The sequence below is a fragment of the Symphalangus syndactylus genome, chromosome 11 (genome assembly GCF_028878055.3).
Source record: "Symphalangus syndactylus isolate Jambi chromosome 11, NHGRI_mSymSyn1-v2.1_pri, whole genome shotgun sequence".
NCBI lineage: Eukaryota > Metazoa > Chordata > Mammalia > Primates > Hylobatidae > Symphalangus > Symphalangus syndactylus.
Window position 1 is genome coordinate 36,523,717 of NC_072433.2, and position 26,357 is coordinate 36,550,073.

A 26,357-nucleotide genomic window follows, 5' to 3' on the forward strand; every position below is an offset into this window, starting at 1 on the left:
CCTGTGACCTGCCAGCCCTGGCAGCTGCTGAGCTTGAGCCCTGGTGTCCTCGAGGCCCCTGCTGCCTTCCTGCCTCATGGCTTCCCTCTCTGGGATTTCCCTCCCCCAGCCCTGGACTGTCTCACAGCCCTCACGACTGTTCACGACTGGACTGCTATGGCTTTTAATGTTTTCTTTCACATGGTTTCATCTGCATGACACACCTGTGAGGTGACCAGGTGTCCCCCTACGGTCCCTGTACCCCAATTTCCTCACTTGCCAGTTGAGGAAACAGACCAAAAAGGTTAGGTGACTCCCCCAAGGCCACACAGTGAGCCCACAAAGGTCTGACGCTGCCCTGGAAGTGAGGAGGGTGAAAAGAGTTGGGGTGACTGTCTTTGCATGACAGCTCAGAGTCCATAGGGTTGGTCGAACCCCTCCCTTTGGGGCCCCTGGAGGAGGCCCATGTTCAGGAGTGTTGACCTCAGGCTGCGGGGAATCTCAGAGAACAGCAAGCCAAACTTCCCTGCTTCCATTGTGCCAGGGGTGAAGGGGTCTGCCCAAGGCCCCTCAGCCTATGAGGAGCTGAGGGAGTGCAGCTTCAAGGAAGATCTGAGGGCTGGGCTGGATTTCTGGGGCCTCCTGTGGGAGCACCACTACCTTATCTGTCAGGCGGGTGGGGCTGGCACTGACGTGGGTCCTTATCTGTGCCCGGGCTGTGCCTGGTGCTTGAATGTGGATACTGTCATGCTCTCAGTGAGGCCTCACCCTCCTGAGGAGCCGCACACACCGTGGCGAATGCAGGAAAGTAGGCCCAGGGCCTGACTTGAAAACCCATGTTCTTAACCCCTCAGGGTGATCATGACACCTGGCCATATTGAATATTAAGCCTATGCTGGTTGCTGATCTAAGTACCTTGCTCAAAACTACCCTAGGGCCCAGGCAGGAGGATTGGTTAAGCCTAGGAGTTCTAGACTAGCCTGGGCAACATAGGGAGACCCCACCTCTACAAAAATTAAAAATAGCTAGGAGTGGTGGTGCATGTCTGTAGTCCCAGCTACTTGGGAGGCTGAGGTGGGAGGATCACTTGAGCCCAGGAGGTCGAGGCTGCAGTGAGCTGCAATAGTGCCATTGCACTCCAGCCTGGGTGACAAAGTGAGACCCTGTCTCAAAAACAAAACAAAACAAAACAAAACCACCCTAGGGGGTAGATACATTTCAAAGATGAAGAAAGATGAAGACAAAGGCACAGAGAGGCTAAGCCACTTGCCTGAGGTCACACAGCTAGTTAAGTTGGCAGGGCCAGAGCATGAATTCAAGGAGTTGATAGGCCACCCCTCCAACAGAACCAATGCCAGTGTCACTCAGGTGAACAAGGTCATGACACCCATCCACAGATTCAGAGAGCAGCTGAGAAAAACCTATTCATTTCCTGCGGCTGCCGTAACAAAGTTCCACAAACTGGGTGGCAGAAATATATTGTCTCGGTTACTGAAATCAAGGTGTTGGCAGGGTTGCTTTCTTCTGGGGCTCTGAGGGAGAGTCTGTCCCATGTCCCCCTCCTGGCTTCTGGTGGTGACCGGCAAGCCTTGGTGTGCCTTGGCTTACAAATGCATCACTCTCGTCTCTGCCCTGTCTTCACACAGTGGTCTCCCCTTGTGGTCTCTGTGCCCACATTTCTCTTACAAGGACACTGGTCATTGGATTAGAGATGCCCCCAATCCAGTATAACCCCCCTTAACTCGAGCATGTCTGCAAACACTATTTTATTTTATTTTATTTCTCTTTATCTTTCTTTCTTTCTTTCTTTCTTTCTTTCTTTCTTTCTTTCTTTCTTTCTTTCTTTCTTTCTTTCTTTCTTTCCCTTCCTTCCTTCTTTCTTTCTTTCTTTTTTTTTTTTGACGGAGTTTCGCTCTTGTTGCCCGGGGTGGAGTGCAGTGGCGCAGTCTCGGCTCACTGCAACCTCTGTCTCCTGGGTTCCAGTGATTCTCCTGCCTCTCCCAAGTAGCTGGGATTACAGGCACATGCCACCATGTCTGGCTAATTTTTTGTATTTTTAGTAGAGGCGGGGTTTCACCACGTTGGCCAGGCTGGTCTTGAACTCCTGACCTTAGGTGATCCACCTGCCTCAGCCTCCCAAAGTGCTGGGATTACAGGTGTGAGCCACCGTGCCAGGCCTTGTTTTGTTTTGTTTCTGAGACAGAGTCCCACTCTGTCCCCCAGGCTGGAGTGCAGTGGTGCGATCTCAGTTCACTGCAACCTCTGCCTCCTGGGTTCAAGTGATTCTCCTGCCTCAGCCTCCTGAGTAGCTGGGATTACAGACACCCGCCACCATGCCCGGCTAATTTTTGTATTTTTACTGGAGACGGGTTTCTCCATATTGGCCAAGCTGGTCTCAAACTCCTGTCCTTAACTGATCACGCACCTCGGGCTCCCAAAGTGCTGGGATTACAGGTATGAGCCACTGCGCCTGGCCAGACCCTGTTTTCAAATAAGGCCACATTCCCAGGTACTAGGGGTTAGGACTTGAACATATTTTGGGGAAAACATTGCAAACCACAACAAGAGATGAGGAAAAACTTCCCTCAGAGTCAGTGAAGGGCATGCACCCTGCAGGAACCTGGCCTGTCTGGCTGTCAGTGTTGGCAGCTTCTGGGGAAACTGTAATAACAGGGTTTCACTGGAGCAAGGAGTGCCTCTTGGTCGGGCATTTGTGACAAATCTTCTTTCTGATCCTGCAGGTGGTTTTAACAAAAACATCTCTTTGTTACCCAATTGTTTGGAAATTCTTTGAAGATACAAAGGTCATTTTTGGCACTGTAGTCTTCATATGTAAAAAAAAGTTCCTAATCCAAATTATTCAGGTTTTCAGAAAAGCAAAAAAAAAAAAAAGGCCCTGTGCCCTTGAGATTTCCAGACAGTTCCCTTTGTTTATCTGCAGGACCTGTCTGGGGGGGCATGGCAGGGACCTCAGAGAGCTGGGAAGGAGGGGAGGATGTGGTTTGCCTGTGTGTGTAGGAGAGAGACAGTTAGATGTTCATGTAGACACCTGCAGAAAAACACGGCGACAGATGAACACACAAGCAAGAGAGACCTACAGGGCCCAGGGGTGAAGGCATAGAGTTGTGTTCCCAGATACCCATGTGGCACCCTTCCTGCCCCTCCCTCACCTCCCTGGGTCTTTGCTTATCATCACCTTGCCAGTGAGATCTTTCTTGGCCCCTTCTCCGTAGACGTTTGTTAAATGTATGAACCCAGAGAGATGCCCACAGCGAGGCCTGTGTTGGGTGCCCTGTTCCGAGCAGGGTCTCTCTGGGGGGACTGGGCTGGGGTCTCAGGGACCAGGAGAAACCAGTTTGTCTGGTTCAAATGCAGGAATGAACCTTCCTTGTTCTAGGGCAGAAACCAAGGCGGCTCCCCAGGCACAGAGCCAGGCAGCACAGCCAGAAGGAATGCCAGAAATTCCCAGTGCTTATCCACCGGCTTCATCTGGACGCTGCGTTTGCTGATCTGGAAACCAGGGGTGGGGCTGGAGCACAGCACAGGGCGGGGCAGGGATGGGGGACGGCGGGGGGGAGCCTGGGTGCCCAGCCCAGCCCAGCCTGGCTCTTGGAGCCAGCTGAAGTGTCCTCATTTTTTACACTTCACTAAATAACTCATAGTAGCGCAGGTTCTGAGGAAGCATGGATCTGGGTTCCTGTCCTTCCCTATCCTTTTACAATTTTTTATTTATTTTTTGAGACAGGGTCTCTGTCACCCAGGCTGGAGTGCAGTGGCTCAATCATGGCTCACTGCAGCCTTGACTTCCCAGGCTCCATTGATCCTCCCCCTCAGCCTCCCAAGTATCTAGGACCACAGGCACATGCCACTATGCCCAGCTAAATGTTATATTTTTGGTAGAGATGGGGTTTTCCCATGTTGTCCAGGCGGGTCTCGAACCCCTGAGCTCAAGTGATCCACCTGCCTCAGCCTCCCAAAGTGCTGGGATTACAGGTGTGAACCACTGCGCCCAGCCTCCTGCCCTGTCCTTTACCCACAGTGACCACAGGCACATCGCCTCCTGAGATTCCCTTTGGAAGATGGGGATAACAAATAGAACATTTGAGGAGGGTCTGGTGATGGAGGAATCAATGAGACGTGTCTGGCACAGAGCGGGAGGGCATTGAGTGGTTATTGTGACCTAGGCTGTGAGTCATGGGACAGTTGATTGATAGGCGTATGATAGTGGAAACCTGAATTGGTCTTTTCTTGATTTTTGGTTCATTGCATTTTCTGACTTTAGTTAGTTGGAAGCCGGCAATACAGTGGCAGCGGAGGCCCATGAGGAATTGGCTTTAAATGAAAAAATAATTGTTTATCTTGGACACACCCAGTTCTCACCTGGAGAAGGGACGGAGGTGTGCTGCCTGAAGTGTTTGTTCTCCTTCAGAACACCGGCCTCCCCCCGGCTCTGGGGGTTCGTGGCCTCTCCAGGTGTGTCTGTTTCTGGCAGGGTGTTGTTCTGAGACATCTTGCCCTGGGTCCACACTTGTAAGGGCTCTGCCCCCAGCTTGGTGTGTGACAGCGGGCAAGGCCCTGCGGCTCCGCCCTGGCTTCCTCACCTGCCTGCCCTCACCTGGCCTGCTTGTGGCGGTGGAAGGAGAGTGCTGACGGGCAGCAGAGGCTGGCAGGGTGCTGTGTGTGTGGGGGTGTGTCGCTGGAGCTTCACCCCAGTGTGGGGAGGAGCAGGTGCTGAGCCCTGGAGAGAGGGACACCTTCCCTGAGCCTCGCACTTCGGGCTGAGCCCCTTACTTGGGTTGGGGGGAGGCGAGGCCGGGGGCAGTTCACAGATGGACACCTGCTTCTTATTATTTTATTTTGTTAATTTAATTTTAATTTTACTTAATTTTAATTTTATTTATTTTAGTTTATTTTGAGACAGGGTCTTGCTGTTCCTCAGGCTGGAGTACAGTGGCACAGTCATGGCTCACTGTAGCCTCAACCTCCCAGATTCAAGTGATCCTCCCCTCTCAGCCTCCCAAGTAGCTGGGACCACAGATGCACCACCACCACACTTGGCTAATTTTTAAATTATTTGGCAGAGATGGGCTCCCTGTATATTGCCCAGGATGGGGTCTTGAATGCCTGGGCTCAGGCAATCCTCCCACCTTGGCCTCCCCAAATGCTAGGATTACAGGCATGAGCCACCACGCCCAGCCCCGCTGCTTCCTCTTTCAATACACAGCACGTGTGCAGGGCAGGGTTCTGATATCTGTCATGGATGCAGAAATAGGATTGTTAGTTCCTAAGCACATTGTGTATTTAGCGTATATTGTGTGTCCGGGACTGTTGGGCACTGAAGATACAGCAAAGAACAAAACCCAGAATCTTCCTCGGAGAGCAGGGAAGGTACTCAGTCAGCGTCACACAGCCACACAGCTTTTGACTTCCAAGCTCGAGGCCCCACCTGCCACTTCCCCACTGGGCCACACCCTTCCCGAGCCAGATCCCTGGGGGATGGGGAGGAGGCGGAGGAAGGAGGGTTGTGAGGGCTGAGGGCTCCCTGGGCCAGCTCAGCTACAGGCCCCCCAGTCTTGTCCCTGGCTTCTGTAGGGATCCACACAGGAGCTTCCCTTCTGGTCCTTGACGAGGGTGCTTTTGGATGGGGTGCCTGGCAGGCACCCCAGCTCTGTCTGTGCTCTGGGCCCAGGCCCTCAGGTGCTCTAGGGGCTGGCGGCAGCCCCTCAGCTGCTGGGAGCAGCCAGGACTTTCTGTCTCCAAACCCTAGCAGCCAGAGGCAGGTCCTGCTCCGGAGCTGCTTTTCTGATCCTGCTGACTTGTCCTTGGGCTGGTGGCAAGGTCACTACGCAGCCTTGGTGCCACTTACCTGGGCGCTGACAAGGGGAAAAAGAGGACACCTCTGTATGTCTTGATTGGCGATGGAGGCTTTCTCCAAAGCTAGACCCTCATGTCCTCTCCGTGGCCAGGGATTCCAGAGAGTGCCCTCGTGGAGAAGGCACTCTCCAGAGCATCTCCATCAGCAAGGGGTCGGGGGGGGGCGGGTAGGAGGGGCTGGGGAGGCCCAGGATGGCCACATCCGAGGTGCTTCTGGGGGCCTCCACGAGCTCCCTGGGCGCTGCCTCAGCTGGCCCTTTGCTGGCCCGCACTCTGAGACAGTCTGCATAGTAAGTCGACAAAACTGCCACAGAGAATTCTCTGTGGCTGTGAGGGCTGGGGCCTGTGCAGTCTAGTTTGGACTTGTGGAATAATAAAAAAACACTTCTGTTGCAATCATTTATGTGCATGAACTTGTGAGTCCTCACAGTAGCTCTACAAGGTAGGAATGGTCATTATACTCATTTGATAAGCAAGGGTGGTTATACACTTTCCCAAGGCCACACAGCTGGTAAGGAGAGCTGAGATCGAAGCCAGACAGCTGGGCTCCAGAGTTCATGCTATTAGCCACTACCCATGCTCTGCTGGGATGGTCGGGCCCATCCTGCCATGTGGGAACAGCATGACAGGTAGGCCCCTTGGCTTCCTGGAGGCCCAGTTTCACCTGTGAGATGGCAACACCTGTATAGAAGGGCATCTGGGAGAGCCAGAGAAGTGGGGTGTCGGGCAGGAGGTCACCCAGAGGCCGTTGTGACGTTCTCTGCTGGGCCCAGCTGGGAGGGAGGACACAGGGCTGTTGTCTTCCCGCCTCTGGGACTGTGGTGACTTGATCTTCATTTCAGCAGCTTTTACTGAGCCCCTGGCAGGGCCTAGGTCCTGTGCTGGGTGTGGGGACGTAGCTGTGAGACAGCCACGGCCGTGCCCTCGTGGAGCTCGCAGTCTGGGGAAGGGAACGATTATGGCCCTGGATGGTGGGTGCCTGGGGGGCCCTGTGAGCACTGATGAGGGCTCTGGGATGCCAGCTGGAGGCGTGGGGGTGTCCTGGAGCACCTGACATCTCAGCTGAGACCTGGATGAGGAGTGAGAGTGCAGGTCAGGGCCCCAGTACGGTGGTGTATCCCACGAGCCAAGTCAGCATTCCTTTTTAAAATTTTTTCTATTTTTTGAGACAATTTCACTCTGTCTCTGAGATTGGCGTGCAGTGGCATGATCATAGCTCACTGCAGCTTCTAACTCCTGGGCCCATGTGATCTTCCTGCTTCAGCCTCATGAGTAGCTGGGACCACAGGTACGCACCACCATACCTGGCTAACTATTATTATTATTTTTATTATTATTGTTTTTTGAGACGGATTTTCACTTTTGTCGCCCAGGCTGGAGTGCAGTGGTGTGATCTCAGCTCACTGCAACCTCTGCCTCCCAAGTTCAAGTAATTCTCCTGCCTCAGCCTCCCAAGTAGCTGGGATTACAGGCACATGCCACCATGCCTGGCTAATTTTTGTATTTTTAGTGAAGACGGGGTTTCACCATGTTGGCCAGGCTGGTCTCGAACTCCTGACCTGAGGTAATCTGCCTACCTCAGCCTCCCAAAGTGCTGGGATTACAGGTGTGAGCCACTGTGCCCGGCCTTAATTTTTCTGTAGAGATGGGGACTTGCTCTGTTGCTCAGGCTGGTCTTGAACTCCTGGCCTCCAGCGATTATCACACCTTAGGCTCCCAAAGTGCTGACATTACAAGCATGAGCCACTGTGCCTGGCCAATATTACTTAGCTAGATAAGAAATGAAACTGCATCTCTGGCCGACCCTGCCCTGTCTGACCCTTCTAGGTGCTGGGGCTGCTGGTGTGGGCGCTGATTGCGGACACCCCGTACCACCTGTACCCGGCCTATGGCTGGGTGATGTTCGTCGCTGTCTTCCTCTGGCTGGTGACAATCGTCCTCTTCATCCTCTACCTGTTTCAGCTGCACACGAAGTTGTACATGGTTCCCTGGCCACTGGTGGTGAGTCTGGGTGGGGATACTGGAAGTGGCTATGACAGGACCACTGTGACTTTCCCTAAAAGAAGTGGCAGGGTGTGGGGGGGTGGCCTGACTTCCTCACTGACCTAAGCTGGTCTGCAGAGCCAGGGGTGGAGGTGAGGATTGATGGTTCAGGGGTCCAGTTTTTCTATTTTTCCTTCAAGACAGTGTCTCACTATGTGCAGGCTGGAGTGCAGTGCCTCGATAATGGCTCACTGCCGCCTTGAACACCTGGGCTCATGTGATCCTCCCATCTCAGCCTCCCCAGTAGCTAGGACTACAGGCACGTGCCACCATGCCCTGCTAATTTATATATATATATTATATATAATATATATAATATATATAATATATTATATATAATATATATAATATATTATATATAATATATATAATATATTATATATTATATATAATATATATAATATATTATATATATTATATATAATATATTATATATAATATATAATATATTATATATAATATATATATAATATATTATATATAATATATATAATATATTATATATAATATATATAATATATTATATATAATATATTATATAATATATTATATAATATATATTATACATAAAATATAATATATAATATATATAATATATATTATATAATATAATATATATATAATATATTATATATATTATATATATAATATATATAATATATATATAATATATATAATATATTATATATATAATATATATAATATATTATATATATATATATTTTTTTGTAGAGGAGGGTTCTCACTTTATTGCCAGGCTGGTCTTGAACTCCTGGGCTCAAGCAGTTCTCTCACTTTGGCCTCCCAAAGTTCTGGGAGTACAGGAGTGAGCCACCACACCGAGGTGCACAGTTTTTTGGGGAGCCCTCAGCCCTCACAACCCTCCTTCCTCCGCCTCCTCCCCATCCCCCTGGGCTTGACTGTCCCAGGAGGGGAGTAGAAGTGAGGAGCTGTTGAGTGGATTTATAAGAGGCCATTTGGAATCTTAAAAATATTTTTCCTGGCCGGGTGTGGTGGCTCACGCCTGTAATCCCAGCACTTTGGGAGGCTGAGGCGAGTGGATCACCTGAGGTCAGAAGTTTGAGACCAGCCTGACCAATATGGTGAAACCCTGTCTCTACAAAAAATACAACAATTAGCCAGGTGTGGTGGCACGTGCCTCTAGTCCCAGCTACTCGGGAGGCTGAGACAGGAAAATTGCTTGAACCTGAGAGGCGGAGATTGCAGTGAGCCAAGATCACACCATTGTACTCCAGCCTGGGTGACAGAGCAAGACTCTGCCTCAAAAAAAAAAAAAAAAATTTCCCTCTGAGAGTGGTCAGAATTTGTGCCTGTGTTGTATGAGTTTGTGAGATTGTAGCTTGGCCTAGGTAGGCAGCCCTGTGGCTGGAGGCTGGGGCAAGCTGTCAGAAGTTGCCCAGGCCAGGGCCTCAAGTGTGCAGGACAAACTCGGGCACCTGGCTGCCTGCAGGTGAGGCTCTGAGGCCCGGGAGGGGCTGGGCTCCCCAGGTTTTCCCCAGGACAGTCTCCCCAGGACACAGGGCTGAGAGCAGACATGGGAAGTACCCCCGCCAGACACACAGAAAGCTGCTGGTTTTTTTTTTTTTTCCTCTGACCCGGAAAACCCCTGCAGCTGGGGTCTGAGGCTTTCAGTGAGAAGAGAGGCGAGAAAGGCACATGATTGTAAGACAAGCAAGGCTGGGACTAGGCGGCATTGTTTGGAATTCAATGACTTTTTAAACCGAGGAAACGTGAGTCATCCTCAAGACAGAATGGGTTTGTTAGATCTCGACATCCCTGGCAGAAACAGGCAGCGTTTGCAGGGGTCGCTGGGCTTGCAGGGAAGATTTTGGGGTGAGGAGGCGGCGCCCTGACTTCCGGGCTCAGGGTCCACCCCCTCCCTCGTGTCCCAGGGGCCTCTAAGAGAGAAATCTCTGGAGATAAAAGCCTGTGTGTCTCTTAGGTGCGGATTTGGGGCTCCAGCCGTGGCTGTTAATGTGAAGGAGGCTCCCTTCTGCCACAGTGGCAGGGCATTGCTTCTTGTGCTTCTGGACCCTCAACGAATGGGGCAGAGAGGGCTTAACTGCATCTAGAGAAGGCTGGATTAGCATGGCCAACTTGGGATTTTCTGGCATGGGGGCTACAGACCCCTACAGGATCCAGGCAAGATATGTGAGCGAATTGGGTCAGGAGGGACCCTGGAGAAGCCAGCATCCATCTGCCCATCGCAAGCTGCCTCTATACTCACTTCATCTGTTCCTAGTCGGAATGCAGCCCCTTTGTAGCAAAATCTTTTTTTTTTTTTTTTTTTTTGAGACGGAGTCTCGCTCTGTCACCCAGGCTGGAGTGCACTGGCACGATCTCGGCTCACTGCAAGCTCCGCCTCCCGGGTTCATGCCATTCTCCTGCCTCAGCCTCCCGAGTAGCTGGGACTATAGGCGCCCGCCACAGCGCCCGGCTAATTTTTTTGTATTTTTAGTAGAGACGGGGTTTCACCGTGGTCTTGATCTCCTGACCTTGTGATCCGCCCGCCTCGGCCTCCCAAAGTGCTGGGATTACAAGCGTGAGCCACCGCGCCCGGCTGTAGCAAAATCTTTTGATATCCAAAGATTTTTTTTTTTTTTTTTTTTTTTTTTAAGACAAAGTCCTGCTCTGTCGGCCAGGCTGGAGTGCAGTGGCGCGATCTTAGCTCATTGCAACCCCTGCCTCCCGGGTTCAAGTGATTCTTCCACCTCAGCCTCCTATGTAGCTAGGATTACAGGTGGGCACCACCATTCTTGGCTAATTTTTGTATTTTTATTGGAGACGAGGTTTCACCATGTTGGCCAGGCTGGTCTCTAACTCCTGACCTCAAGTGATCTGCCTGCCTCGGCCTCCCAAAGTGCTGGGATTACAGGCATGAGCAATACTGTACCCGGCCAAGAATTTTTTAATAAGAAATTTTTACATGAAGTCTTCAGGTTTTCATGAAATTTAATTTTATAAGGTTGGTAATTTTTTAAAAGTATATTGGACAAACAGAATGAATGTTTGAGGACTATGCGTTTGAAGACTGTGAATGGGCTCCTGGGGCCAAGCGTTTGGGATGAGGGACTGGGGCCTGGTTGTCAGCAGAGGGCCCCTTCCTGCCAGTCAGGTTCCGTATCCAGCTTGAAATATCTGGTCCTCCTGGTCCTGACCCTGGCATTTGCTTAGAGCCTTGAGCTTAGGATGTAGCCGAAAGGGAGACTAAGATTCTTCCCCCTGAAGGCAGAGAGGGATATGAGGCCCAGCCCAGGACTGGCCACAGAGCCAAACCTTGCAGTGGTACCAGGGATGGCCTGGGCTTGGCACTGGGCTGCACTTGGAGGAGTGGCCTGTGTTTCTTTAGCTGGTATAAAGAGATGGGTCATGGATTGGCCTCTTTCTGTGAGGAATGGGTCTGGCACTGCCCCTACCCCATCACTGAGGCCCTCCTGTCATTCCCCTCCCCCAGCCTCAGGTGTGTTCATGCTCCCTGCTCAGCAGGCCTCCTGGGGACCAGGGCCTCGTGGGCTGACCCCCTGGCAACGGTGGCCTCTTGAGGCGCTGTCAGTGGGAAAGACCCAGGTGTTTGCATCCCCATCCAATGGCTACTCAAGGAGTATGCCAGTGGGAACCAAGAGGCCCCAACCGTTGGTCTCCTTGTGTGTCTTTTTTTTTGATACAGGATCTCACTCTGTCACCCAGGCTGGAGTGCAGTGGTGTGATCATGGCTCACTGCAGCCTCAACCTCCTGGCGCCAGGTGATCCTCCCATCTCAGCCTCCTAAGTAGCTGAGATCACAGGCATGGCCACCATGCCTGGCTAACTTTTTTATTTTTGTAGAGATGGGGCCTACCTATGTTCCCCAGGCTGGTCTCTAACTCCTGGGCTCAAGCAATCTTTCCACTTCAGTCCCCCAAAGTGCTGGGATTACAGGTGTAAACCACCGTGCCCGGCCTCTCTTTGTGTCTTAAGCCTTTTCTCTCCCCACTCCCTACCCCCATGTCCTGCAGTTAATGATCTTTAACATCAGCGCCACCGTTCTCTACATCACCGCCTTCATCGCCTGCTCTGCGGCAGTTGACCTGACATCCCTGAGGGGCACCCGGCCGTATAACCAGCGTGCGGCTGCCTCGGTGAGTCTGCTTCCCAGGTTCCCTTGGTGGTCTGCAGGGTCTCGGCCCCAGGACTCACGCTGCTCGCTTGGTCTGAGGCCAGGCACCTGCCACCTCCTGAGGAGTTGTCACCTGAACACTCAGTGGGTCTTAGAGGGGAGCTGGGCTGCCTCCAAGCTTCCATAATTAACAGTGGGGAGTGGTGTGTGGTGGGCAATGGAAGTTTTGGGTTAACTATTTTTTTTTTTTTTTGAGATGGAGTCTTGCTCTGTTGCCCAGGCTGGAGTGCGGTGACGCGATCTGGGCTCACTGCAACCTCCGCCTCTTGGGTTTAAGTGATTCTCCTGACTCAGCCACCCAAGTAGCTGGGACTACAGGTGTGTGCTGCCACACCAGCTAATTTTTTTGTATTTTGTATTTTTTTTTGGAGATGGGAGTCTACACCTGGCTAATTTTTGTATTTTTAGTAGAGATGGAGTTTCACCATGTTGGCCAGGCTGGTCTTTTGAACTCCTGTCCTCAGGTGATCCACTTGCCTCAGCCTGTTAAAGTGCTGGGATTACAGGTGTAAGCTACCATGCCCGGCCTGGGTTAACTATTGAACCTTGTTGTAAATCAGCTGTGCCACACTGACTTAGGGTCACGTGCCCCCTTGGAGAATGTGAAAAACACGCTCTTCCACTGACAAGTGCACGTGCAAAAACCTTTTGGTTTAAACCATTCTGGGAGATTCATAGGCTCTCCCATGAAACCCAAACTCCAGGCCCACGTCAGGTGGCCAGTGAAATGGCTGCAGTCCCTTCCATGCCTGTCACCCTTCACACCACCAGGCCCTGCACACCATCTCCTCCCAGGATCCTGCGGCACCCACAGTGAGGGGAGAGGAACGGACTACCAGTCCCTTTTGACAGACAGGAGGCTCCTGCTCAGAGAGGTTGGACACCGGGCCTGGAGCCACAGCCAAGCCCAGGGGAGGGCAGGGCCTCGATCGGCACGCATTTGGTTCCTTACTCTTCCTGATGAGGGCAGTTTTGAAATTAGCAAATTCAGTGAGGGGGACAGTGAATGTGGCTGCAGCTGTTAGTATAGAGGCGTGAACTGGTTCTAGGAAATTCCTAGGGTGGCCTTTGAATGTTGTCTTTTTAGAACTAAATCCTTGCTAGGTGTCCCCTGTGTCACTCTTATCTTCTCCTTCATTGCCCTTATCACAATCTGACAGGCCCCGCCTGTGGTTCTTAGCTGTTTCCCGTGCTTAGAAGGTAATGTTGGCATCCCAGGACCCTGGTACTCATCAGCCCCACGATAAACAGCTGTGAAATGCACCTGGCTAAGTGTGAGATGGTGCGGCTGCCACAACCCCTCCTGCCTGGCCTGAGATCTGGTTGGAGCTTGTGTCACTGTCACCCTCTCGGTCCTTAAGCCCTTCTCACCTCTCTTTCAGTTCTTTGCGTGTTTGGTGATGATCGCCTATGGAGTGAGTGCCTTCTTCAGCTACCAGGCCTGGCGAGGAGTAGGCAGCAATGCGGCCACCAGTCAGATGGCTGGCGGCTATGCCTAAACCACCTGTGCCACGGCCCCCTCTGGGGCTGAAGCCGCCGCTGGGTCACACAGCAGGGTTGTCCTGCAAGCCCGAAGCTGGGGAGCCCTGCGCGGAGTCAGCCCGACAGGGACTGCATTTGCTCCTCTCTGCCCATCAGACACAAGCTCTCACAGCGCTAAGGAAGCAGGCCCAGGCTGGCAGGCACCTCGGCTTGCAGGAGGCCAACCGCTGAGACCTCCTCTCCATCCCCCTTATTCAGTGGAAGGTGACGGGGGATCTGAGGCTGTGTCTCTGCCTTGTCTTTAGAGGACTTCAGCGTCCAAGACTGGGGCCCACCCTTCTCACCAGCACTAAATGCACTAACAAGGACTCCACACCTGCAGCCCCAGACCCGCCGTAGTATAAGCCTAACAAGCAACATGTAGCACCTTAGTCTTTGTTCCAGGAGAGCTGAGCAAGCTCGTGAAACCACTCTCCTTCCTTTAAACACCGTTTCGACCAACCTCTCCCTGGAGCCAACCTGTAAAAAGTGGGTTATGATTGTTGACAGCATGGTCTTCCCTCCCTGCATTTCAGACATACCAGTTACTGAAAGCAAATCAGTTTTAAGTGATTTCTCAATGCTGAAAAGCCTGTCCAGGTTTCCTTCCCTTTCCCAAGCCTCTCTCTGTAATACTCCCTTTGGGCGAAGCTAACATCAGCGCCGACTGCCTCCCCAACCTTGCTGACTAGGCACACGGGACGCGAAGGAGGGAGGGATGCAAGGCCTTGCCTGGCGAGTTGTCATGTGGTTGGTGGTGACTGTTTTATTTTATTTTATTTTTTTTAATAAAAATAAAGATGAGAGAAATTATTTGGACAAGATGTTGGCGAATCACTTTTGCAGGTGCTTGTAACCTCCAGGAGACCTCAGCTTGACTGCAGAAGATGCCTGCTATAGGGCAGTTCACGTTCTGGAGTCGTTCAGCAACACCTGCCGACCCTTTGACCAGAGGAAGGCTGCCTATACTTCCTGCTTGCTGGGTCTGGAACAGTCCTGGTTTATGCTGTTTGTGCTGGCATAAGTAGAATAGCACGGACTTTTATTCTCACAGGTGACTCAGTTTGACAATAACTTAGTCACCCTTGCTTTGGGCAGGTTAGATGAGCTTACTGAATGAAAGATTTCAACAATATCATCTACCTTGAAAGTCTGTGAAGCTTGGAGGTCATATAATCAAGGTGGCTGGCCATGCTGCCTGCTCAGAGCTGGTAGAGACAGCAGAGGAAATTCCGCAGCTGAGTATTCCTGAGCTTATTTTTCCAACACCGCAGAGCAATGTTCTCTAAACAATAATGTAAAAGCATTTCTAGGTACCCTCTGTACCCTTTTTATTTATTTTATTTTATTTTTTTGGTGATGGAGTCTCGCTCTAGCACCCAGCCTGGAGTGCAATGGCGCAATCTTGGCTCACTGCAAACTCCGCCTCCTGGGTTCAAGTGATTCTCCCACCTCAGCCTCCCAAGTAGCTGGGATTACACCCAGGGTTTAAACAACAGGGTTTCACCATGTTGGCCAGGCTGGTCTCTTAACTCCTGACCTCAGGTGATCCACCTGCCTTGGCTTGTCAAAGTGCAGATAAGCTACACTGTTACTAAGGGATGGGGGATTAAATCCAGTACCTATGTCCCAGTCCGCCTGGGACAAGCCCAGTTTGTGCTGTTGTCCTGGTATAATTTATCTTTATTTTTATTTTTTTTGGAGATGGAGTCTCACTCTGTCACCCAGGCTGGAGTGCAGTGGCACCATCTCAGCTCACTGCAACCTCTGCCTTCTGGGTTCAAGCAATTCTCCTGCCTCAGCCTCCCGAGTAGCTGAGACTACAGGTGAGTGCCACCATGCCCAGCTGATTTTTTGTATTTTTAGTAGAGATGGGGTTTCACCATGTTAGCCAGGAATGGTCTTGATCTCCTGACCTCGTGATCCACCTGCCTCAGCCTCCCAAAGTGCTGGGATTACAGGTGTGAACCATCGCACCCGGCCAATTTTTTTTTTTTTTTTTTTAAGAGACAGGGTCTTGCTGTTGCCCAGGTTGGAGTACAGTGCCACAACCACAGCTCACTGCAGCCTTGACTGCCCAGGCTCAAGCAATCCTCCCACCTCAGCCTCCTCAGTAGCTTGGACTACAAGTGCAGGCCACCATGCCCAGCTAATTTTTTTTTTTTTTTTTTTTTTTTAAGACGGAGTCTTGCTTTGTCACCCAGGCTGGAGTGCAGTGGTGTGATCTCGGCTCACTGCAACCTCTGCCTCCCAGATTCAAGCGATTCTCCTGCCTCAGCCTCCCGAGTAGCTGAGACTACAGGTGCGTGCCACCACGCCCAGCTAATTTGTTGTATTTTTAATAGAAATGGGGTTTCACCCTGTTAGCCAGGATGGTCTCAATCTCCTGACCTCGTGATCCACCTGCTTTGGCCTCCCAAATTACTGGGATTACAGGCGTGAGCCACCGCACCCGGCTGATTTTTAAATTTTTTGTAGACACTGGGTCTCGCTATATTGCCCAGGCTGGTCTTAAACTCCCAGCTTCAAGTGATCCTCCCACCTCAGCCTCCCAAAGTGCTGAGATTATAGGCATGAACCACCACACCTGGCCCTGGTATAAATATTAATAGCATCTAAAGTCTCAGAGTTTGAATAATAAATTAGTCCTTCCAGGAGTAAGTTATAAGAGTTTGGTTTTAAGGAAGGGCAATGCACTTAAATGCAAAACAAAATCCCAGGCAAGTTAGAGAGCTCACCCCTCTTATGTTTCCAACATGAATCAAAAAGCCTGTTTCAGGGGGGACATTAAAGGCACTCAGTCAATGCTAAGGCTCAGCAGTTTGCGTGACTATTGCTTCCCATTGGGGAGGAGTCCTAAGCAAGAGGACTGGGGCTTCCTCACCGCAGGCCAGATGAGAGCCCCATCAAAGGTGGCACCTGACATCTCAGTCTAAGTGTCTGTGGATGGAGAGACAGGCTGCTAGTTTATTTTAAAAGAAATCAGAACGTCTACTTATACTAAGTGACAAAAGACTTGCCTCCCTTTTTCTGAGCAGAAAGGGTGAAAAACCAGCCAGTCATGGTGGCTCACACCTGTGATCCCAGCACTTTGGGAGGTGGGTGATCACCTGAGGTCAGGAGTTCAAGACCAGCCTGACCAACATGGTAAAACCGTCTCTACTAAAAATACAAAAATTAGCTGGGCATGGTGGTGGACACCTATAATCCCGGCTGCTTGGGAGGCTGAGGCAGCAGAATCACTGAACTTGGGAGGTGGAGGTTGCAGTGTGCTGAGATCATGCCATTGCACTCCAGCCTGGGCAACAAAAGCAAAACTCCATCCCCCGCAAAAAAGGGTGAAAAACCAATTTGCCTTTATCATCGTTTTTTCATCATTTAATCTCTGGACTTGTCCACTGGCCTTTTCTCAAGCAGGCAGGCTGGTCCACAGGTCTTAGCAAGTGCCCCCAGCATGCCTGGGCTGTGGTGGACAGTCCCATTTATAGACAAAGCAAGGGAAAGCAAGCCCAGGAGAGGTGGCATTTTGAAGAGCTGGCTCTGAGAGTGGTTTTAAAGGGCCAAAGCAGGCTGGTGAGAGTGCAGTGGTGTTTACAACTAATAGATCACAACTAGTGGCAGATTTCTTTGTTCCTTCTCTACTTCCATTGCTTCACTTGACTAGCCTTAAAGAAAAAAAAAAAAAAAAAAAAAAAAGACCAAAGCAATAATAACCTGATGGCCGTGGCTACCTTAAAGAAAGAGTACGACTCATTGAGAATGGTGGTTCTCGCAAAACACCTCAAATTTTACTCATGGTACAAAAGTATTTAATAAGTGACACATCAGTACAGAAAAACACAGAGCTTATATCTTGTCCTTTAAAACCAGAATGGCCAAGTGAAAAGTAAGTACAGATTCTTTTTACTATTAAAAAAAATCAAAGGGACACACTGGGAATTGAACTACTATGCTTTTTCTTCGTTCTAGAGATGACATATATGTTTTCTGATAAGTAATCTACCACACATTGCACTAAACCAAAGCATACAAACAGCCAGTAAAGCTGTGCCCTACCTGCTACTCATGCTGGGCTGGACAGTGGAACACCATCTTGGTAGGAGAGATTTTGACAGGAAGAAACTGCAGAGTCCCTACCAGAGAACCTTACAAACTGGTTTATACACAAAGGATTTTCAGCAAACATGCAAACACACTAACATGCTATAAGAATATGTTTTAGTCTATTTCTAGCACACAGCATACATTCATAGGTGCCCAGTAAAATAGGAATGACTGCCAATGTAGAAAGCATTTTTGCCTTCACGAGTACTAACACCTAAAAAGCACACAGCATATAATACTTTGATCTTTAAGTGGATAATCATGGAAGTTCCAAGATCACATCCACTAGGTTAGCCTGAGTATTCATCTATAAAAATATTTTTTTTTTCAAAAATAATGCTTAAAAGAGACTTCTAGAAACAGTGGGACTACATCAGGACCAGAAGACAGTGACACAAGGACTGCAAATGTTAAGACTAGGAGTAGCTTTTCACATGGAGCTTTTATGTAGAGGATGTCTCTTTCTGTTGATTCCTACAGCTGAGACAAGATGTGATCACAGGAGATTCCAAAATCTCAAACGGCTTGAGTAACACCCTAGATAAACATCAGGAACCCCACTGAGGCTGAAGTACTGAAACTGTGGCCCATGTGAAAAAGAGGTGCAAGTGCACAAAGATTCATGCAGAGCCTGCTGGAACAGAGGGTGGTGGCGGCGGGTTAGTCCACACTTACACACCAGCAGGTATGCTGGGGAAGGGCCCCCCAGGTGGAGTGCCTGACATAGGGCTCGCTCCAGAGGCATCTGACTCAGAAGCTCCTGAGAGAGATGTCTACTTGAGGTGGGGAGGAGTACTATGGTTAATGAATACAAGAAGGTGTTTCAGGATAAATAGGTCCAGGAGGGTTAGGTCATTTTGGTTTTGACCTATCAATACTTAACATAAATGAAGAGTTACATAACAGAGTCAGTCTTTCCAAGATGTGTTCTGTCCTCATGAGCTGAGTCTATTGGGCTGGTGACATCCAGAATGATCCCATTCATTGGCTGGAGGTAGGACCTAGTGCCGCAGATTGTTCTGGGAAGCTGGCAGAGAAGATTATTTGCACAACGAAGTCACCACTAAGCCACTGCTTAAGTCCAGTCCTCGGCCTTCTTTTTCCTATATGAGAAAACAACCAAAAGGAAGGACTAGAAAGAGCCCTGGCTTGGAATCTTGCCTCTGACATGGGGAAGGCAGAGCTGAAGGTGGGAACGTGGACCTCCAGAGTACACAGGAAGGGAACACAGGTTATTGGTTATTCTGCATTTCTGCTCAATACTGGCCTGCCCTAGTCTTAATTTTTTTTAATATTATTTTTAAAGAGGTAGGGTCTTGCTCTGTCACCCAGGCTGGAGTACAGTGGCTTGATCATAGCTAACTGCTGCCTGGAATTCCTGGGCTCAAGTCGTCCTCCTGCCTCAGCCTCCTGAGTAGCTAGGACTACAGGTGTGCACCTCTACAGCTGGCTAACTTTTTTATTTTCATTTTTGTAGAGACAGGGTCTTGGTATGTCACTTAGGCTGGTCTTGAACTCTGGGCTCGAGTGATTCTCCTGCCTTGGCCTCCCAAAGCACTGGAATTGTAAGTATGAGCCACTGTGTCCAGCCTGGCCCTGGTCATTCTTAAAATGAACTCTTAAAAGGTACCTCCTTTCACTGGAAAACATTTTTCTTTCTTTTTTTTTTTTTTTGAGATAGGGGTCTTGCTATGTTGCCCAGGCTGGAGTGCAGTGGCCACTCACAGGCACCACTGCTGTGTAATGCAGCCCCAAACTCCTAGGCTCAAGTGATTCTCCTGCCTCAGCCTTCCAAGTAGCTAGGACGACAGGCATGCACCACCACATCCATTTCTTTTTTTTTTTTTTTTTTTTTTTTTTTTTTTTTGACACAGGGTCTGGCTCTGTCACCCAGGCTGGACTGTAGCGGTGCAATCACAGCTCACAGCAGTCTCAACCTTCTGGGCTGAAGCGGTCCTCCCACCCAGCCCCCAAAGTAGCTGACTGAGACTACAGATGCACACCAGCACACCAAGCTAATTTTTGTATTTTTCATAGAGACAGGGTTTTGCCATGTTGCCTTGGCTGGTCTCAAACTCCTGAGCTCAAGCCATCTGCCTGCCTTAGCCTCCCAAAGTGCTGGGATTATAGGTGTGAGTTACCATGCCCAGTCTCCTATTTTTCTTATAAAGAGCTTGCATTATAAGAAAAGCAAGGCAGGGCCAGGTGTGGTGGCTCACGCCTGTAATCCCAACACTTTGGGAGGCCAAGGCGGACCATGCTTCAGGAGTTTGAGACCAGCCTGGCCAACATGGTGAAACCCCGTCTCTACTAAAAATACAAAAATTAGTTGGGCGTGGTGGTAGGTGCCTGTAGTACCAGCTACTCAGGAGACTGAGGCAGGAGTATCGCTTGAACCTGGAAGGCAGAGGTTCCAGTGAGCTAAGATTGTGCCACTGCACTCCAGCCTGGGTGACAAGAGCAAAACTCTGTCTCAAAAAAAAATAAAAGAGAGGCAAGGCAGAACGAGACCTGAGACCTGCTTTTTGGGTTTTGTCCTTCTGATTAGGAACTCTAAGATGGTACCTGGGGCTTGTTTCATGAAAACATGAGAAGGTCCCAGCCACAGTAGAATAGCAGCTCACTCTTCTGATGCCTCATCGGCTGCTAGACTGATACTGGCCAGTTTGAAGGGAGAATGATGGGGGAAGCGTAGGAGGTTCATGTTCGGTATTTCTACCTGGAACTTTCTAAGTGGCTCAAAGTGGCTAAATAAATAGGCAGTAGTAACTTACTGCTCTGTAGTCCAAAAACATTTCTTTAAAAGCCAGAAAATCTGTGAAGGTGAGCAGCATGTCGAATATGTCACCAGCCACTTCATCCTTATGGTGCCTGCAAATGGAACAGATGGCTGTTTCGTGAATGAATGATGAGACAGTCCTCAAGACTGCTTTCGTTTTTCTTTCCACCACCCCAGCCCCACCCCCGCATTTTTTTTGTTTTGTTTTTTTAGAGACTGGGTCTTGCTCTGTCACCCAGGCAGGAGTGCAGGGGTGCAATTATAGCTCATTGTAGCCTTGAACTCCTGGGCTCGAGGGATTCTCCAGCCTCAGCCTGAGTGGCTAGGCCCACAGGTATGCAACACCACACCTCGCTAATTTATTTTTTGTAGAGTCAGGGCCTCACTATGTTGCCCAGGCTGGTCTTGAACTCCTGGGCTCAAGTGATCCTCCTCCCTTGGCCTCCCAAAGCACCGAGAACACAAGCGTGAGCCAATGCCTGGTCTTTTCAAGATTTCATTAAAAGGTTTGAGGGCTTCCTACATAGGACCTAACCACCAAAGGCATGCACAGGAAAACAAAACAAGGAGGGTCTTTTGGTCAGCCTAGGGAAGGAAGAAAGTGAGGAAACAAAACAAAACATAAAAATCCGTCAAGCTCAACTCACTGTAATGTTGTGGTGAAAGCTGCCATGTTGAACCCAGGAATCCGCTGCAGTAGCTGTTCTTCAATATATTTTTCTACCAAACAAATCTGCAACAGTGGAAAGGATTTTGGTAAGACCACACTTTGGGAAAACAAGACTTCTTTTCAGAAAGCCTGCCCAACCCTTCCTAAACATTTCCTGAGGTCTGTGTGCCACAATCTACACTGAGTGCCAAGGATACCAAAGAGGACCAAAACACAGCTCCTGTCCTGGAGAAGTACTCAGCCTCGTGTGGAAGAGAAGCATTAGCTGATAATGATGCTGTAACAGGGTGGATGCTCTGACACAGGTGGAGACCGTGAGTAGCACGGTGCCCACATCCACAACCCAGTGCAGGATGCAGTAAGTGGGGGCTTTGCCTCCTGGGTAGAGGGCATCTGTGTAAACAGAACATATGGACATGGAGGCAGTCACAGGTTCCTTCTGGACAGGTTTGTTTATGCCATGCTTCTGTGTTAAGAAAATAAAGTCCTGGAGGCCGAAATGGATTCTTAGATGACAAAATCCCAGGGGGCTGTTAAGAGGCCTCAGGGTAAAGTGTAGAGACCCAAGGATGACAAGCTGAGGTTCCTGGGTTCCAGTCTTGGTTTTTCCACCAAATAGTTAGTGATCTTGGTCTCAGTTTTCACTTTTACTTAATAGTCATGCATATATGACTGGATTATATAGAAGAAAGAAAGAGTATGTGAAAGCAGAAAGGTTTGTCAAAAGCATGCAAATGCAAGGTATGAAGAACTCATGTACTGTGATTAAAAGCAGGATTATGATAAGCCAAATGTATTTTATTTATTATCTTTATTATTATTATTTTTTTTAGAGACAGAGGTCTTGCTGTGTTGCCCAGGCTGGTCTCAAACTCCTGAGCTCAAGTGATTCTTCCACCTCAGCCTCCCAAATAGCTGGTACTACAGGTGTGCTACCAAGCCCAGGTCAAACTTCTTTTAAATAAGAAGCTGATGAGCTAATCAAATATTTGCCTGAAAGCCTTTTGGAAAATAGCCCCAAAGGCTGTGCAGAGGAAAATGAACTTAAACCAGATTCTAATAAGGATTCCTGGCAGTGTACCGGTGGCACATTTTAAAAGGCAACAAATTTCAATGTCTTTTGATTCTAAATTTAAATTTTTAAAAAACTCTGACCTCCTGGTAGGAGGCATAGAAATCTACTTACGTATTCATTAAAAATAGGTGTGTAGGTGAGTTTATTCTCTTCTGTGTCTTCAAACTCCAGGTAGTACTTGTCCATGAAATTTCTCTGTAATAACTGGAACTGGTCATCTGAACCACAATGGGGAAAATTTATTCTTTTTAATGGAGATTACCAATCATTATGATTTATAAGTAGGCAGGATATATGTCAGCAGTACTGCTTTCTAAATGGTCAGTCTCTGGAAGGAAAGCTGATGTTTTAAGAGGGTATTAAATGGGACCCTGATGTTGAAATAGCCCAATCCTGTTTTCTTTTACTTTCTTTTTTTTTTTTTTTTTAGCTGGAGTTTCTCTTGTCGCCCAGGCTGGAGTGCAATGGTGCAATCTCGGTTCACTGCAACCTCCACCTCTGGGGTTCAAGAGATTCTACTGCCTTAGCCTCCTGAGTAGCTGGGATTACAGGTGTGTGCCATCTCACCAGGCTAATTATGTGTTTTTAGTAGAGACAGGGTTTCATCATGATGGCAAGGCTGATCTCGAACTCCTGACCTCAGGTGATCTGCCTGCCTTGGCCTCCCAAAGTGCTGGGATTACAGGTGTGAGCCACCGCACCCAGCCCTGTTTTCTTTTTAAATTGTGGTGAGATATATAATTTTTTAAATCATTTTAATGTTTAAGCACACAGCTCAGTGGCTTTAAGTATGTTCACATTGTTGTGCAATGATCACCACCATCCTTCAGTCCACTTTAACCACATCCACACAGGGTGGCTTGGGAACTCCCTCACATTACTTTTCTGAAAAGGAATGAATTGGTTCTCTCTTATTTTGATATAACTTCAGCAGCAGTTGTGGAAACAGTGTAGTAATTAAAATTATGGGGTCTGAAAGAGGCTAGCCCGTCTGGGTTCAAATCGCATCTCAGCTACTTACTAATTGTGTGACCTTGGGTAAGTTACTTAATTTCTCTAAACCCCGTATAAACTTCTCATTTATCTGGAAAATAAGAATGGTTTATGGTAGTTATCATATAGGATTGGAAGTGGAATTTAGATGAGAATTCATGTAAATAGATTAGTTCATGTTGAACACTTAATAAATGATAGGGAATAGGGAATCTTTTTTTTTTTTTTTTTTTTTTAATTGAGACAGGGTTCTCCCTATGGTGCCTAGGCTGGTCTTGAACTCCTAGACTCAAGCAATCCACCTGCGCTGGCCTCCCAAAGTGTTGGCGTTACAGGTGTGAGCCACCGTACCCAGCCCGGAATAAGGAATTTTAACAACTGAATAGATTATTTCTAAAAATAAAAGGAAAGTTTCAGAAAGGACCCAGACCTTGGGATAAATACCATAGGCTCACAGAAGGCTCATTTTCCCATAGCATATAGGGTATAATAGGCAAGAGAACTGAATGGATTCTTCGGTATTCCCCAGAAATCCCCAAGTCCACATGGGAAACGAGCTTAATGATGAAACATCTATATTCAGGAGTTAAGGGCATGAACCTTTATACCTGAAGGTATAAAAACTTGGTAATTTTCATACTAAATGGATTAAGCCATACAGCCAATAACACCAAATAACAGTGTTCTTTTCTCAATTCTCATAAAACTTAAAGTCAACAGAATTTTCTCAAATGTAAGTTTTCCCCTCCTACATACTTGTCTTAAACCTCTGGGGAGTGTTACTGCTTGTCTGTTACTTAGCAGGTTTCATGGATGCCCAAATACATCCATAAGTAGGAACTCAAAACCTAGGAAAACACAGAACCAGCTGAAGCTTAATACCTTGTTTTCTTTATGGCCATGTGTGCTTGTGGTTATGGTTTTATGTGTTTATTTTCATTTTTATTTTTTCCAGACGGAGTCTCACTCTGTCGCCCAGGCTGGAGTGCAGTGGCATGATCTCGGCTCACTGCAAGCTACACCTCCCAGGTTGACGCCATTTTCCTGCCTCAGCCTCCTGAGTAGCTGGGACTACAGGCGCCCACCACCACGCCCGGCTAATTTTTTTGTATTTTTAGTAGAGACGGGGTTTCACCGTGTTAGCCAGGATGGTCTTGATCTCCTGACCTCGTGATCCACCCACCTTGGCCTCCCAAAGTGCTGGGATTACAGGTGTGAGCCATTGCACCTGGCCTGGTTTTATGGTTTTATGGCATGAAGATGTTAAAACTCAAAACTATCTAAAAATGAAATTGCTCTTACCCTACATAAGAAATAGAGTAGATCATTATTTCCCATAGTTTTGCGAAGAACGCCACACTGCTGGTGCCCCATTAGCCTGAGTCAGTCCCTTCCAGGCCTCTGAATCTATGCTTATTAGATGTTTTCAGGAGTACTGGGCTGTTTGTTTCTAAGACAAACTGCAGTAAGCCTTTACTTAAGTATTACACTGTGCTACATTAAAAATTGCAGGCAGCTTGATGTTTTCTCTTTTTAAAATTAACTCTCCAAATTGATTTCAATGTCCTTAAAGAAGAAGCAAGCACCGGGCGCGGTGGCTCACGCTTGTAATCCCAGCACTCTGGGAGGCCGAGGCGGGTGGATCACGAGGTCAGGAGATCGAGACCACGGTGAAACCCTGTCTCTACTAAAAATACAAAAAATTAGCCGGGTGTGGTGGCGGGCGCCTGTAGTCCCAGCTACTGGGAGAGGCTGAAGCAGGAGAATGGAGTGAACCCGGGAGGCGGAGCTTGCAGTGAGCCGAGATCGCGGCACTGCACTCCAGCCTGGGCAACAGAGCGAGACTCCGTCTCAAAAAAAAAAAAAAAAAAAAAAAAAGAAGAAGCAAGCAAGTCCTTAAAAACAGTGTTTTAAAAGCTTACCCATGATAATGTCCTCTAAATATCCAACCACAGCATCAAATTCTGCATCAGAGGCGGAGGAGCTGAAAAACATGCCTGGATTAGGTGCTATTTCAAATAATGCATTAAAAAAATGTTTTTAGTATGGACGTTTTCAAACATGCACAAGAGAAAAAAGAGTAGCAAAACGAACTTCCCATCACCCATCTTCAACAATTAAGAATGACTGATTGTCTGATCTAGTAAGTCCAAACAGAAGAAAACACACTCGGCACGTTTGTGACATGAACGTTCAATGTCATGACTCCACTTTAATAAAAACTTGTTCTCCAGGCTCTTCGCTATCACCCCATACCTGTCTGCTTGTGAGCATGAACCCGGCACGGGCGAAACACCTGTCAGGGGGGTCATTTGGTCAGGAGTCCGGGAGGCGGGGTCCAGGGAGGCGTGGAGGGGCCTCGGGCGCTCAACCCCTCCAGGCTTTGCTGACAGCTGAGGGTTGGCGCCTGGGGATTGTGATGGAGGCGCTGATCAAGGTGACACCCGCCTCGCACTCCTGTCCTGCGGGGCCTGAAACCTGCGGCCTTAGTACTCTACAAAACGAAGGCCTGGAGCTGGGACGGCGCCTTGGCGGCCCCCACCCTGCCTGGCCCCTAAGGACACCTGTTTTATAGGGTCAGGCCCGGGGCGAACGCCCGCTGCCCCTGGCCCCAAGTCACCTGCGCCCTGGTGGAGCTACTCACAAAGACAGCGCAAAGCTCTCTTCTTCTAAGGCGTCCATCGCCGTCGCCCCGAGTAGGCTCCAACCCCGCCCGCGGCCCAACTCGCATGCAGGGCGCGGCGGCCGGCGGGGTTAAGGCCTCTCAGCCAAGGCCGCGGCCCGCTCACTGCCAGGTCGGGTCAGCGCCTGCGCGCCAGGCCCGGCCTTGGGTACCCGCTGCCGCCACGCGTCGGCCCGGCCTCTAAGCCCGGCCTGGCCCTCTGCGCGCGCCACCGACGCCGCAGGTCCAGGCCTCGGTGACTGCCAGAGGGGCGCGGCGCCCCGCCTCCCGTCACCATGGCTACCGCAACTCTTTCCACCGCCTCACGGCCTGCCGGCAGCCAATCACAGGCGCGCGTTACCGATGCGGGCGGGGCAAGACAGGGAGAGGAAGTCGCGGAAGGGAGTGCGGAGGGATGCGGGGACTCGGCGGGCACGCGTTGTGTGCAACTGCGTCTCACGTCGCCCCCATTGTAGAGAT

At 49.3% G+C, this 26,357-nt stretch overlaps 2 protein-coding genes across 2 annotated transcripts in view; one reads left to right on the forward strand and one right to left on the reverse strand.

Annotated features, from left to right (window-relative positions):
* The window catches only part of PLLP (plasmolipin), a 29,800-nt gene extending 15,393 nt beyond the window's left edge, over positions 1 to 14,407 (forward strand). Inside the window, exons 2-4 of the mRNA XM_055299468.2 lie at positions 7,681 to 7,854; positions 11,913 to 12,035; positions 13,456 to 14,407. Coding sequence (XP_055155443.1) covers positions 7,681 to 7,854; positions 11,913 to 12,035; positions 13,456 to 13,572 — 414 coding nt within the window. The 3' untranslated portion in view covers positions 13,573 to 14,407. The remainder of the gene's footprint in view (positions 1 to 7,680; positions 7,855 to 11,912; positions 12,036 to 13,455) is intronic.
* A 2,953-nt stretch (positions 14,408 to 17,360) lies between these two features.
* Positions 17,361 to 26,197, reverse strand: ARL2BP (ADP ribosylation factor like GTPase 2 binding protein). Its single transcript, XM_055299181.2, has 6 exons — positions 25,860 to 26,197; positions 25,138 to 25,199; positions 22,334 to 22,440; positions 21,125 to 21,210; positions 20,473 to 20,569; positions 17,361 to 18,801 (listed from the first exon to the last, which is right to left on the reverse strand). Exons 1-6 carry the CDS (start codon positions 25,895 to 25,897, stop codon positions 18,739 to 18,741), a joined length of 453 nt encoding a protein of 150 aa, XP_055155156.1. The 5' UTR covers positions 25,898 to 26,197; the 3' UTR covers positions 17,361 to 18,738.
* Between the last annotated feature and the right edge of the window lie 160 nt (positions 26,198 to 26,357).

Bases quoted from the DNA above. Each gene is read 5' to 3' on its own strand.
- ARL2BP (XM_055299181.2), bottom strand. From the start codon at position 25,897: ATGGACGCCTTAGAAGAAGAGAGCTTTGCGCTGTCTTT. The intron at 22,441-25,137 runs GTAAGCTTTTAA...ATTGTGGTTCAG, and splicing joins TTTAGAGGACATTATCATGG to ATGACCAGTTCCAGTTATTA. The intron at 21,211-22,333 runs GTAAGTAGATTT...CCACTGTTGCAG, and splicing joins CACCTATTTTTAATGAATAC to ATTTGTTTGGTAGAAAAATA.